At 40.3% G+C, this 15,173-nt stretch overlaps 1 protein-coding gene across 4 annotated transcripts in view; it reads left to right on the top strand.

Moving 5' to 3' along the window:
• The window catches only part of ITPK1 (inositol-tetrakisphosphate 1-kinase), a 158,653-nt gene that overhangs the window by 89,396 nt on the left and 54,084 nt on the right, over nt 1–15,173 (top strand). For all 4 annotated transcript variants that reach the window (XM_027673761.1, XM_027673754.1, XM_027673768.1 and 1 more), the window contains one exon: nt 6,000–6,117. In XM_027673761.1, the coding sequence (XP_027529562.1) occupies nt 6,000–6,117 (118 nt within the window). The remainder of the gene's footprint in view (nt 1–5,999; nt 6,118–15,173) is intronic.

Raw genomic sequence — 15,173 nt, 5'->3', positions numbered from 1 at the left:
CTTTGTGCTGGTTGGATGTGGTCTGGACTGCAGTTGGTGGGTGCAAACTGTTCTCCACTGCACTGTTCTACACTGAATGTTCTCATCACTCCAGTGATGAGTGCCTAGTGATCTCATCCAAAGCTAAAGCAAAGGCTGCATGCAGTTCCTAGTGTAGTGCATTAAGTGAAAAGTAGAGAAATCTTTCCATTTGATTTTTAGGACACTTAGATCCTTATTTTGGGGATGATGATTATATGTAAAGATGATGTTCAGTCTCCCTTCCTACCCATTGTAACACTGGGCTGGACCAATTGAACACAGTTCATTTGTTGTCTAGTAAAAATTGGTTATAGTCATTGGTGGTTCCTTCTTGACCAGAGGAACATGCAGGGAAGTCAGGTGGGAAGATGCATAGTCCCCAGGGTGCCTTTCACTTACTGGTGCTACAGTTCCTTTCTTCTTGCTAAGAAAGAAAACCAAGCTACCCCAGTTCCTTCCTTCTAGACAAAGTATATGACTTTGAAAACTGAATATGTTTTAGCTTGTGTAAGACATCGGGGAATATTTGTTATTCTTTCATTAGAGCAAAATACTCTCTGAGCAGCTGCCTGTCATAGCTGTACAGGGGCTTGAGTAGCTTCATTCATTACAGCTTCATCTAGTCTGTTCCATTCAAAATGATGTATCAAGTGATGGATAATCAGTAGGGTTATTAAATTGTCTCTCAGAGCTTTTTCTGAACAGGTTCTCTTTGCATTAGCCTTCTTAAAAAGATAGATCAGAAGCAGATTTTATGCCTAGTCTTCTGCTATCATGTTCATAAAAATTAAAAACATTTCCTCCCCTGCTGCCATTCAACCCTTGACTCTTCCACTCTGGAGTTGTCAAGGATGGGCTCTTCTATTTTTGATTGAGAAACTCTCTTAGAAGGGATTGGGACTGGGAGGAAGGAAAATTAGGGAGATATTATGGAAGGGAAGGAGTTAGGGGATTGCTCAGCTGAGAAAAGGCAAGTGAAAAATCAAAGGAAACTAGTACATCTTAGTAATTTTTTTCTTACTGATAGGACAGGGTGAGACAAAGTTGAAGTGGTCTATTTGCACCTAAATTCACAGGCCAATACCTGTGTTTTCCCCATTTGAAAAAATGGGTCTTAAATTTGTTGGAAGATCTTCATAAGCAGCAAAATTAACTAAAAATCTGTCATGCAAGTGCTAACTGTAAGGACAGCTTCCTGTGGGTAGGTATTTGCAAGGTCAAGCAGTGGTGGACTTTTGAAGGCTAAACAGGGCAGTTGAGTACTGAGAAAGTTGCTCTGAGATGTACAGTGAATGGAAATGTAACAGAGAAGATCTGTTCCCCTTTTCCCTTGCCACACCCTTCATCCCTCTCAACCATTGCAGAAATTTCTTTTATATTTGGAGACAAACAATTTTGAGATGAGTGTTTGTTGAAGACCCAACATGCCTACACCTTTCCCTTTGGAGGAAGGTGTCTGTGAAAAGAGATCATCACAGCCTAAGAAAAACAAAAAGGAAGCCTGAATCTGATGCAAACTCTTTAGACAAGCTTGTGTCTGTCCTTACATCTGTTTCTCCCCTGGAAAATGTTTGCCTGTTGTTGCAAGCAGTCATCTTCATGTTTCTGTATATGGGAAAACACAGTCCAAACAGTGTTATTGTTTCTTTTGCTAACTTTTTTTCTTTTGGAATATTTGTTTTATGGGACTTTGTTTCATATTAAACAAAAGATTATATAAGTTTTATTACTTAGTCATAAAATCAAGTCAGTGAATCAGTGAGTCTCTTATCATCTAATGACTTATTATTTGCAGTAGATACTGTATGAACTTTCTGTTAAAATATAAAAAAAAATCATTAGCTGCCTTTTTTGGGTAAAATGACAAGCAACTCTATTCTCGTCTATACAAAGGCTTCTCAAGAAAAGTATATATATATTTTAATCTCTGGTTTATATCCAGAGATATTTATTAGGCAACATGAAATATTTGGTCTCTCGTTGATTTCAAGTTTCAGTGCTGGCCTTCTGCCAGTAACAGGGCTGGTACAGAGCATGACTTAACGCCAAGCCTGGAATACAAACAAAAGAGGATCTGCTAAAAGTCCTTGTTTTTTCTTGTTTGCTTTTATTATGTCAAAGATTAGAAAGAGGAAAACATAGATATTGTCTGGGTCAAGCTGAACTGCAGCCCAAGGACAGAGCCCTCTCAAACTATTGTTGGAAAGCCTAAATATCCTCCACATTGTTGCCTGGGTGGTTGGAGTCTGCTGTTGGATGCCAGTGTCCAGTAAATCCACCAAAGAAGTGAGCAGAGTTGTTTTGTTACAATTACCAGAGAAGATCTGAACGTTGAAGGTTGTGCTGTACTGAAAGCTCTCTCTCGGCTTCAGTGTTTCTCTTTTTCTTCTTCAACTGCTCCATTTTCAAGTTCATATCTATAGTAGTTCGTCTGTTACGAAAATTATTAGACAGAAACCCTTCACGTTTTTCCAGATTTGTATTTCTAATAGTGGAGTCATTCTGTGCCATGGGAAGAGTGCTGCTACTTAGGCTACATCAATAGTTTTTCAGTCTGTTAGGTGATGTTCACAGGTATATATTCAGTAAAACATGATGCCTGAGTGTGCAGCAGTTCCTAGTAAAGAACGAAAGTTTATGAAAGATTTCACATCAGCTATTGTAATTGTTCCTGTGAAACTAAGAAAATTGATTTTCATATTGTAATTTCCTGTTGTGAGGAATTGGTGTAAGGTTCAGATTTTGAAATTATTTAAGTAATTTTCTGTACATGGGTATTCAAACTTTCTTTTGCATGTGCTGGTGATATACTGATGAGAGGTGTGGAAGACTGGGAAAGTGCTGGCAGTGTATAGGCCCAAGGGGAAGCTGGATGATTTGCTTTGGGGATCCTGGTGTAACTAGATGGTTTTGTTTTTGAATGCAGAGTTAGTGCTTTGTGATGGAAATCCAAGAAACTAATGGTATGTGAGAAGAGATGCAGAGTATGAGGACATGAGTGCATATTGATGTTCCTGTCCTCTGAGCAGTTAACCTCTAGCTGTGTTCAATTAGAAAGGACATACACAAATAGACTGACCTTGTTCTGCATTGGGAGTCCTTTGCTTCAAAGGGGGAGCTGTTTCTGGATTCAGTTAGAAGGAGAGATCTGTAGCCTGTCCCCAGATTGGCTCTACGAGACACTTCAGGTCCGAGTCCTTTCCTTTACTCAGATAGCACAAATCTTCACTGCTCTGCTGACAGTGTCTCGAGTTTTGCCATTCCTATGCCCTCTGGCTGTCCGAGTGCCTAAGCCTGCAAATGGAGAAAAACTGGAGAATAGTCCTTGACATAGATTTGATGCTCAGAAATGTCCTTGTTTTATAAAGAAAGCTCATATTCAGCCTCCTTTGAGTGTATTTGAAGGGGCTGTCGCCTTGCACTCAGTGCAGTTCTTGACATTAGAGTAGTTTAAGTCCTCCAGACTCTAAATGGCTTTTGGAAAATAGTCCCCATCTTCATCAGTTATTTCATGTTTGCCTTACAGAGCTTTTTGAAGGCTCCTTAAGGCAACAGGATGAGAAATCAGTCACTGGAAAGTCAGCTTAGATGCTCTGTTCTGTTGAGATGTTGACTGGTGTAGAATGGCCTTGAGATCGTGCCTTCATTCCTGTTGAACTTTGTTATGCTGTGTCAAGCTCACTGCTTGGATCATCTTTACATACAGGTTAGAGCTATTATCAGTAGAAATAAAGCAAATGTGAAGTTCCTTACAGAAAGCATAAAAAAACCATGCTCCCCCTGGAAATACTTAGTGTAATGTGAGCCAAAATAACAAGTGGAATACACCAATCCCAGGGAAGTGAGCATAGTTCTCAATGATGAGATGAGCATCAGGAAGATTTGGGAATGAGCACAAGGAGCTAAGACAGGGAAAAATCATTCCCTCCCTGGAGGGGAGTAAAGGTGACAGAGTCCACAAGCATGACAAATGTATGTGTGAGGGGAAGGATCAGTGTGTGCGGAATAGGGGCTGGACTAAGATGGATGCATGGGGGAGCTTGAATTCACTCCCTGTTTTAAACTGTGGCATAGAGGAGCTGAAAGAGCTGTCTTGTTATGCTTCAGATTTGTTGAGATACTCAAGTACAGTTTAACAGTCAGCAAGTTTAAGCTAAGGCCCTAATTGCTGGATCATGCCAGCTCCACAGGGTGTCTTTTAGGTGTTGCATTAAAGGGTATGTGTGTGTAGCCACGCGTAGGTGTTTAAGATGCATTAGGTAATGAGACACTCTCACTCTTAAAAAAAAATGAAAATCTCACCTGTATTTAAAGCTGACTCTGGAAGTTCTAAGGGCAGGACACTCATGAAAACTGTATGTTCTGGGTTTTAATGACTTGAAATGAACCTAGCTTCTGTTCCAGTGAGTCAATGAGGCTTTTTATCCAGGCTGCACTGTAAGGGTGAGACAACAGCTGGGTCTGACAGTCTTGATGACTGACTGTGCAAAAGGCTGTCCCTGACTTCTACTAAGTGGCATCAAGTTTGGATATATCTTTGGGGAATTCATTCTTCGCATTCTGCAGGGATTATTAAATATGTCAGACAAAAGTATCACCACTGAAGATTGCCTCATGCCCTGTGAAAGAAAGCTGCTTGTGTGCTGTGGGTGATGCAGCGGGTTCATTAAACTAATCATCCCAATGCTGGATCCTCTTAGCCTCAAAAGAATAATCCCCTTTTAGCAGCCATCAGTTCAGACCATGTAGTCAGCAGAAAGCAACAGTTTGCCAGTGCTGGGGGGGGGGGGAAATCTGCATCCCCAGTCAGTGTCTGGAGCAAAATCGCTTTCTGGGAATAGATTATGCCATTCTTTTCCCTCCAGCTCAGTATATAGCAAAATGCATCTCCCGAGGCCACCTCCTCATACTCCTAAGTATGTTTTGAAGTATGTTTCTTTCTTGAAATAGTCAATTTAAATGAAGTAGATCTTCATGAAAGTCCATTATTGCAGGAGCACTTACCATGCCTTTTGCATGAATGGATTTAAAGAAATGAGTGAAAACATAAGGATGGATTTGGGAAGTTGGGTAAAACAAAGACAGATGGTAACTTTGGAAATATTTGTCTGATTTTTTATAGGGTAAGATAGATGTGTGTGTTTCCCGTTGACTTTATGGGACCAAATTGGGGCAATGATGAAGGAACTCAGTTTCTCTTCTAAGAAACAGAAGGAAGTTTTGTTGGGATTACAAGGCCAATACCTGGCAGCTGTGTCTGTGTTCGTGGCCAAGATGCAGTAGTGCAGTCATGACCTCAGTGAATGGGGAATTGAGTTCCCAAGATGAAGTTCCATGAGGTCATTAACTTTGCTTTGTTCTTTTAGTCAGGAAAGGAGAGTATGAACTTAGAGAAGTAGCAAGCAATGAAGACACAGTGAAGCTGCAATCTCTTTGGCTCTGCCAAATAAAATTTCAGCCCTTATCATTCAGCTCTTAACACTGTCTTCAGCACAGCTAGAGGACAGCAATAATAACAACATAAAAGAATCCAGATGTAGTTCTGAGCCTAGTTCAGATGGTTATGATGTTCACGTGCAATAATTCAGTGCAAGGCTGACCCCAAGATAGCAATGTGTCATCCTTCTTCTCCTAATTGCTTTTCTCAGTGCTGCTCACAGCTCTTACTGTGGCACTTTGCCACTGGCTCCTTTTGAGTTGATGTGGTTGCAGCACAGGTTTTTCTGCTGATAGTGAGTCTACAGGAGAAATTTGTCATCCTATACCAGTTAGCTGTCACGTTTGTGTTTGTTTCAAATGTCAGTGTCCTGACTGGTGACTTCCTATGTTGCCTATGTCCATTTGGCTCCCCTTGAGGAGAAGCTGGACTTCAAAGTTTTTAACATCTTCTATTCTCTTCCCCATCTCATTATTTTTTCCCACTTGTCAGCAAACCTAATGCTTTTTTTTTTTTTTTTTGAATATATATTGTTTTGCAGGAGTATATTGATGCTCATCCAGAAACCATTATCCTGGACCCTCTCCCGGCTATTCGTACACTTCTGGACCGATCCAAGTCTTACGAGCTAATTCGGCAAATAGAGGCATATATGCAAGGTAGGACAATACCTGCTCTCCCTAAAGGCTTTTACTGTGGCTAGAGAAGGAAGCAGCTTGCTTCTGGAGGCTGCATGTGAAGTTTGAAGTAGTGGTTTTGGGCCCCTCGTGTTCTGTCTCTCCATGGGAGCACAAACACTAAGGCATTCCTGTGTCACAGGATTGCCCTCTGGAATCCTGTGCTCTTCTTTTTCCATATACACAAAGGAGGTTTGCATCTGGTTAAAAATACGATGTGGATTTAATGGGGAGCATATTTACCACAGTGAGCACTCCCAGAAATCTTCTGGAAAGTATTGTCTTTGTGTGTGTGCTGGTAAATTGAAATGACTGTACAAACTCCACAGCTTGTTATAAGAATCTTGAGGCCTGAATTTGAGGGAGAAAAAGAAAAATTGGTTTTGGAAAGTACCAAAAGAAATTGGATTGTAAATAGAGCTAGGGTCTTTGAGAAGCACTGGAAGCCTATTGCACAAGCTATTTGCTAGGAGGAACATAAATATACTTTTGGTGCTGGCTTGTTACCTGACATAAACTATTGCCTTTAATTGGCGTCATTTGAGTTGTATTCCCGTGTTTAGAAGTCATGCCTTTTCAACCTGAATAATTCTATTATCTTATCATTTTAACCATTGTAACTGTTGGGTTAAGTTAGTCTTTCATTCCTTTTCTACTTCTGCTACTGTCATGTTCTTGAAACATTTCTTGGCTTTTGAATTTAAGTCTAGAATAGCTCTGAAGTAACTGTTTCATATGTTAGATGACTATATTTGGGGGAAATTGGGTTGCTCTAATTAGTTGTTCTAATGGAGTATTATTGGAAATAACATTGAGATTGTGTTATCACTGTCTTGATGGGCAGATAAGAAGCTTCTCAATGTGTATTTTTATTGTTGTGGATTTATAGACGTATTGTTTGCATATAACCTGCCTGGCCCATAAAGACACTGGCAGTGTCTTTATGTAAAAACAAGACTGATAATTCACAGCACTCTCTCTTGTCTTTTGGAATTTCTTCAGGAGAAAATGCTCAGTTAGTTTAGAAGGATTTTGTTTTGGAGCGCTTATTGCTGTTTGTAAGTGGGAAAGGTGCTGAGGGAAACCTGTGCTCTGAGGAAGTGGTTGAGATTTTGTTGTAGCAGAAGAGAGATTCAGTAGGATTTGGGTTTGTTCTTTTTTTTTCTAAAATTGCTATCAGTACTATTGTTATCTCTATGAGAACAATATGTCTGGGAGACCTTCCAGGTTTTCTTAGTACTTTGTCTTCCGCATATTTCAGCCGCCTCTAGTCAAACTGATGAGAGAAAGAAATAAATGCTTAAGGAGGAAAAAGAAAAAGGAAATTCATATTCAGTTAAAACTAAAAATTTAAAGAGAAGTTGTTAATAAAGTTGAGGAATGAGGTAAGGAAAAGCTTTATCTATTGTCACTGGCTGCTGCAGTGTGTTTGGTGACCATATTTCCCCTGACTCTGTGTCCCCCTCCCCCCAGCACTTTCCTTCCCAGTCTCATCTTATTTCTGTCTCAAAATCAGAAATATCCTGACAAAGACCTTGAACCAACTTTGTATTTAGCAGAGGAAATCTCAAGAGAGCTGACTGATTGTCTAACTTCTCTTTCTGGCCTAAGTAGATCAGCCTCTGTATTCCTGCACACAATGATCTGCAGTGAGAGAAAAGTTACACCACTCTAGGCAGTTGGGAGTTTTCCCCCTTTCCTTGTTTTCACCTGCTAAGTTATGTTTTCTCTGTTGCAGCTGTCATGTCATATCCCAAGGCCATGACCACTTAGAAAACTCAAACAAGAAGTAATACATCTGTGAATAGCAGGAGCTCTTAGGACCCACATCTTTTCAGTTCTGGAATTTCAATATGGAAGTAACTACCAAGAAAACTATATCCTAGTCTTTAGCTGTAACTAGAGAGCCCAGTTTATTGCAGGATACAAAATTGATGTGATAGGTTAAGTTCAGTGCAAGGTATTGTGTCTTCCAAAGGGATGCTGTAAACTCAGGAGGGTTGAGTATATATGTAAGGAGAAACCTTCTGCTGTTCTAAGTCTTTCAAAAGAAAATTCAGTGTTTATTTACAGACCAATTTTGGATTTCAGTGATTATTGCCTCTATTTGAATTTTGTTTTAAAGTAACTATAAATGAAGTATAGTGTTTATTTATGATCCTCAGTTTATACTTTATTTCAACTCTGTAGACCTTACAAGAACTGTATAAGTAAAGATTTGCACTTGTTGGGTTAAAGAGAGGGTGACTACATGCTCTGCTGACTCCAGTTTGCTCGGTGCTGAACCCTCCTCCCTCTGTGCAACCTGCACCTTTGAAAATGGCAGATGTTGCTGAGGTGACTGCATTCTATAAACATGTTCTGTAAATAGCTTGATTTTAAATTTAGTTATCATTCAGATGTCCGAGTTACTGTCCTTTTGACAGAGAATTCTCCATGCTTCCTGAAAAAGGGAATCCCTATTTGAAGTGGCTAAAACTGGGCATGTGGACATTGTTAGGCTTTCTGAAAGTCCAGTAGCTTGCTCTTTAATGAGTCAAGTTTCGGAGTGATAAATACTTTGATCTAGCCTCCTGAGAACGGGTTGCAAGGACACTTTGTTGCATGTTCCTTTTCTCTGTTGCCACAGTCTGTGGCCACTAAAGGAACTGAGGTGGAAGAGAACTAGTAACTAGAGCAGAGTCTGAGAGAAAGCACAGGGTTGAACCTGGGCTTTCCATGTCCTAGTCTGACACAGTAACCACTCAGTCCTTGTGGAAATAAAAGGCTCGCAGACTTGCAGAATCACTGAGGCTGGAAAAATCCTCTTGAGAATATGTAGTCCAACTCCCTGCTCAAAGGAGGAACTTCTAGACCAGGTTCTTCATGTCCATGTCCAGTTGGGTTTTTGTGTTTCTCCAAAGAGGGACACTGCATAACCTTTTTGAGCAACCTGCTCCAGGGTTCACCTTGAGCCTGCTGTGCTGGCGTGCAATTAGCAGTGCTGAGGTGATTTGCAGAGATTGCTTTATTCGGTATAGATAGTGATACCTCTCTTGGAAGGAAGTGAGATTCTCTTCTTGTTGGGGGGGGGGGAAATGAGGGGTGGAAATCTTTAAGAGATATTTGAACATTAATTTTATGGATTCTATTTTGGAATCAATAGTCTGGCCAGCGCTGGGACTTCCTCCTTTTCCTGTTCTCTGTTATTTTGAGTGCAAACTCTAGAAGAACTAGTCCTTCTGAAACCTGTACTTCTGAGTCTTTTTAAAAAGAGATTTGAAAAAATAAAGGTTGCATTCCCAGCTAGTGTCCTACATAGCTGGCAGGTCAATACTGAAATAAATCACTGAAGAGATTTTTTTGGTGTAGCAGTTGAGTTCTCTCAGCAGCTGTATTGCTTTGTTTACTTATCTGTGAAGACTTCCTTCTTAAATAAAAGTGCTCTAGATCAGATTCTGTGATGTTTGGTGAAAGATTAGGAGCATTTTTTAGTGGAAATTTCATTTTTAACAGGGTATTGTACGGTTGGAACTGTGTCAGCCTTTTTAAAGTTCTAACCTAATCAAAAATAACTAAATCATGTGATGCTGCGTTGAAAAGCTGTGATTCTACAGCTTTGATTTTCAAAATCTGACACAAAATTATGCTTAAGATGGTAATAGATAATCACTGTGACTAGGCACTAACTAACCTTTTTGTATTACATTTTTTTTGTTTAAAGATGAAAAGCCACATGCTACTCACTCGATACTCTACCTAGTTAGTGTTCCCATCTACTGCTCAGATTCCTTTGCTGTCTCAAGTGACTTACTGGTTTCTCAGATAATGTTTGAACTTAAGATATTGCAGACCCCAGAGTTCATTTCTTTACCACTTGCTCCTGGCTTTTTTCCCCCGTGATTTAAAAATCATATTGTTCTTAGATTCTTAAATTTGAATCTAAAATTTATACAGACACTAGTCTTTGTGGAGTTCTGTTGAAGCTCCTGTGTGAGCCAAGCTGCAGCTCCCGAATTTCTCTCTCCTAACAGTCTTCTTTGAAGTACAGGAACTATTTCCTTAGGACACTCTAAACAGTATAAACCCCTTTAGCTGTGATATTTTCATCTTGGCATGTAATCAAAATCATTTATGTTTGATTGTTTACTATTTTATGAGAAGCTGCTGTGTGTGCTCCTTTCTGATTTTGGGGAATATTATAGAACAGATCATGGCATCCTTCTCTATTCCCTGGATTTGTTTTTATCAGATTCTCTCTGTCTTAGAAATACTCCTTGAACAGCTGCATGTATTTTTATTCGTAGGGGGGAGGCTCAGCATGATGTAATGGGTAAGGCACTTGATTTGGGGCTCAGGGTTTTCTTCTTGGTGCTGGCTCTGACTTGCTGTGTGACCTTGGGCACAGTGTGTCACCCCTGTGTGTCTCTTTCTTTCCTTGACACTCACCTACCTGTCTCTCCCCTTAAGATGCCGCATTGTTTTGGGCAGGAACCTCTTGTCCAGATATACATGCACATACTCTGATACAGAAAGTGTCTGGTGCCAAGCAAGCTGTGTAGGTATTGTTTTAACAGAAATTGTTTATCTGTTGTTGAGTAGAAATTAGAAATTATGCATTAACAATTCAACACCAAAGCAGGTAGTCAGGTTTTATTTTTTGTAAGTTATGGAGCATGTACATTGATGGAGCAGTGCATACTCAGACCTTCTCAAAACCAGGCCACCCAGTTAAAGTGCATGAAAATAGCTGTATATACATAGCTGTAGGCATTCACCTTTTGAAACTGTGGCCTCTGCTCTCTGTGGCCTACTTTTCAGAGCAATTTTGGTCAGAGGGGAGAGAGAAGAATAGTCACACAGGTCAACTTCAGGCACCTCTATCTGTATTTGAAGCTCCTATTAAAGTGAAAAGAAAAATCTTTTTCAATTTAAAGCGTCTTAATCACTTACTTGAGACTCACTTCTTTATGTACATACCAGTAAAGTGTCTTAAGTTAGAGGGCTGATTTTAGCTACTGCAAATAACCACGCCAGTTTTTGAATGGGAAAGTCTCCCTTGTTGATTGTACACCCTCTTTCCATCAAGAATGCATGCAGACAGATGTCTTGTTCTCTCACTACAAGTGTGTGGTGCAAGTTCAGTCACTGGATTTTAATTTCTGTCTGAAAACTAGTATACATGCATGGAAGGAAGGAATTGGAGTGGAATTAATATGCACTGTGACTGGAAGGAGTTTGTCTACAGTGCATCAGCTCACAGCAATGTTGCACGTGGCAGTGCTCTGTACCCGGCTGTCACCACTTGGTAGGTCTCGGTCCTGCTCTATCAAACTGGAAATACGCTGGGACATTTGACCCAGGGAGGTGTTACCTGACATCTTTCTCATAAAAGCTCATTCATTCATCCACGACGGGGTTAACAAAGGGACGCGAGCATGTTGATGTTATGATAAACAAGCCCTGGCTTTGAAATTTGAAGTAGACAGCTGCTTCCAAAGGACTAATCCTGTCCTGAGAGAGGTGGCAGGAAAAGAAAGTGGGAAGCCCCAAAAGGAATCGGTAATCTGTCTTGTACCATTTCTTCTCTTGTTAAAGGAGTTTACAAAAGGATTTTCTGAGGTAAGAATGTTGAAAGTTAGCCATGTCATAAACAGAAAATATGATCAGGCTTTCCTATCCCTTCCTGCCTCTCCTCCCCTCCTTCAGGATTTCATTATTTTGGGCTGTCATCTCTGTCCCAGCATAGGTAGGAGGGACCAGAGAGCTGGGGGCCTCTGTGGGTGTGAGGGGCACAGTCCCTGTTCTTCCACCCAGGAGTGTCAATCTGCTGGCCTGCTGCCTCTGGCCTCCTAAGATCCATCAGCTTGGTACTGCTCAAGTGACTCTGCAGTCCAACAGGCACACAGCCCAGAGAAAAATATAGAAAACATTTTTGTTGATTTGTCTCACAGTGTGCCAGTCAGAACTCCTTGAACCAACAAACAACTGTCATCTTGGATCCCTAGTAGTCTTGATGGCCACTGAGCTTTCAAAATAAGCCTGCCTGTAAAGTTCAGATATTTTTGGGTGCACTTAGGTTTAAACTTTAACTCTAATGAGCTTTTGTGACCAGATATGGGAAATCTGCACCCCACTTTCAGTTCTCTTTTGCTTATCTGAATCTAAAAAAGAAACAAGGCTGGACCTTTTATTCATTTATTGTATACCAGTGTTGGAAACTTTTATTTTACATCTACATGCATAATTTCAAAGCTTATGTGTACTTGATAAAGCTGGCAAAGTGGAAAATTTTAAATCAATTTAAGCAAGAACTTCTGTGAATTTTGTGTTAGGGGCTTGGATGGATCTGAAGAATGACCGAACCTGCTTTGATGGCGTAAAGATATAAGCCATAACTGCACTCCATTTTCATGGGGCATTCCTAAGACATCTCCAGTTTGGGTTTTATGAACAGAACATGGATTAATTCTTGAGGATTAAGAAAGGAGGAGCGGGGATTCTTCTTGTCGTGATGAAGTCTTCACTGAATAAACTGGATGTTTTAAATTCCAGCACAGTTGTGTTTCAAGTTATTCTGATCCTCTTGAGCAGAAATTCCTTTGGCTGGCATCCAATTTTCCCAAGTATCTGGGTGCTAGAAAAAGTAATGAAGGAGCATTGAAGGATAAATTGCTCCTAATATCGATGTAAAATTTAACTGGGAATGCTTTTTGCAGTAAGTGGCTTTTCCCGATGTTTCCACATATATTGTCATAAGATCAGAGGTTGAGAAATAAATCTTGGAAAATGGAACCTTTCATCTGAGTTGGAAACCAGGACTTGGCGGGTCGAACATTATTCCAGTTCTGGCGTAATGTGCTCATGTCACTTTTGCTGCTGAAGAAGGAGTTTATTTTAGGATTGGTTACAGTGGTCTGGTGTGAACAAGAAAAGTAGCATCCCTTATGTTTTCTCAGATAAGTATCTAACCAACAGGTTGTACCCCTGGTTAGATTCTAATCTCTCCTCATGAAGAATCCAGCAGGACCTTAAGGCTTTTTGAGGGTTGCATGGAGTGCTGATAACAATACTTGAGAGTCCAAGAAGAGGATGTTTTCCTTTACCAGGACCACTTACATCCAGTTTAAAGTCGCTACTGGCTCACATTTCACTTATCTGCTGGCCTTGTGCAACTGTTCCATCTGAGTGTATCAGTAAAGAAAATCATGAAAGCTTGGGTGCATTTATGTTCTTGATGTCAGTAGTTGGTTCTGTTTCATGAATTTTCCAAATGGCTTTCAGAAGTTAGAGTGGAAGAGGCTTAAAGTATAAAGGTTGACGAGAGGGACTTGAAAGGATCTCAGTTTCCTATATAGTTTATGATTCAGTGGAACCAAACCTCTATGGTCAGTTGTTTGATAGTCTTGCTAGACAAGGTTATTTACTTGTTGTCATTTGATACACTGCACATTAACATCTTGCTGTTCTTCCTGTTTGGAGTACCTTTCTTACAGTAGTGCTTGCTGATTTTTTGTTTTTCTGATGTGTAAATGCTGCATATAGGGTGGAAATAAAGAGATCCAGATGCATTCATAGGCTGGTGTGGCTGTATGGAGACAGCCATGGAGGCACTTCTGGAGCATCAGTAATCATGGTTCATGTCACTGCATTTGTATTAAGGAAACAAAACTGATTCAGCAGGATACAGCTTGGCTCCATGAAAACAAAAAGATGCTACACTGAGAAGAAAAAGTGATAGTGTTACAGGCATATGTTACATCTGTTCATACCCTGTTTGGTGGGCAAGCATGTTTCAGAACTTGTGGCCTTTGTAGGGGAATATGCACCTGTTTAGTTCTGCACACAGAGAGTGAACCACGGCTTGTTAATTTGGGTTAAAATAGTCTGAATAGTAGAAATTGTGTATTCCCCAAATGGCAATTTATGTCCATGTTGCTCTAGTTGCCTTCAGGCCTTTGGGCCTATTAGAGTTCTTGGAAGCTGTCAGCTAAAGATTGGGTAGCTGGACACAAGTCAGTACATTGAAATAACTCCTCCTCCCCAAAAAAAAATCACTCCTCAGAGGACAGATCTTAGATAAACTGAAGCATCAGAAAGTACGAGGCAGAGACCAAAGACATGGAGATAAATAAACTGTTTTCAATGTGGCAAGTCAATCATCCTGTACTAGTGGCATTCCAGGACATTTCTTATTAACTCTGGAAAAGGCAGATGAATGCAGGATGGCAAATTTTTAGATAAGTCCAAATTGTTTAGTTTTTTCCAGACAGTATGAGACAGCAATATCAGATGGGTTTACCAAAAGACAGTGTAGGGTCAGGATGGTGATAGATCCACTTTATTGTGGTCTCTTGGGACTATAATGAAATAACATGGGCAGCTCATGCATTGTTAACTTCTACATTGACTCACTGCTCAGGAAAGACCTCAGTATCACAGTGGGTAGCTCACTGGAAACTTCTGCCCCCTCAGCCTCAGTAGTCAAAAGAGAACTTGCCAACAGAATCAAACAAAAACATTATGGTGGCCAAAAATAGCATGGAAGATACTGAGCGTACAGTTATGGAAATAAAGTGCTTTCTTTTCCCGAAGACTGTTTTCAGTTCTGCTTTCCTGAATTGAAAAATATGCATTAAAAGTAAAAGGAATCCTGGAGAAAAGGGACATTATCAGTGCCAAGAGACCGCCACACGAGGCAAGAGTGAGATCAATCTCAGGTTAGCAGAGGTGGAACAAAACCTGGAACAAAATATAAATAAATGGAGAAATGTTCCCCTTTTTCTCTTTCATGCCATGTCAGAGTAGAGTTCCACTGCATAGCTGTGCAGTTGACATAAAATATCAACTAAGATCATAGCTGGACTGAAAGATGTAGGAGACATTCATGGCTAGGTTTGAAAGGTTTACAGACCCTTGTGGTTGGGGGTATATAGCACTGACTGATGGACGTTAAAAAGAAACTCCATTGATGAACTCTGAGCTGCGTAACTTGGGATATGTTGGGGGACAATATGTATTCCCTTTCTTCCAATTTGAAAACCACTGCCAAGTTGGAG

This window comes from Neopelma chrysocephalum, unplaced genomic scaffold, assembly GCF_003984885.1.
Source record: "Neopelma chrysocephalum unplaced genomic scaffold, ASM398488v2 Primary Assembly neopelma1_24, whole genome shotgun sequence".
In the NCBI taxonomy this organism is placed as follows: domain Eukaryota; kingdom Metazoa; phylum Chordata; class Aves; order Passeriformes; family Pipridae; genus Neopelma; species Neopelma chrysocephalum.
Note: the sequence above shows the minus strand (reverse complement) of the source record. Positions and strands in the feature narration are given on the sequence as shown.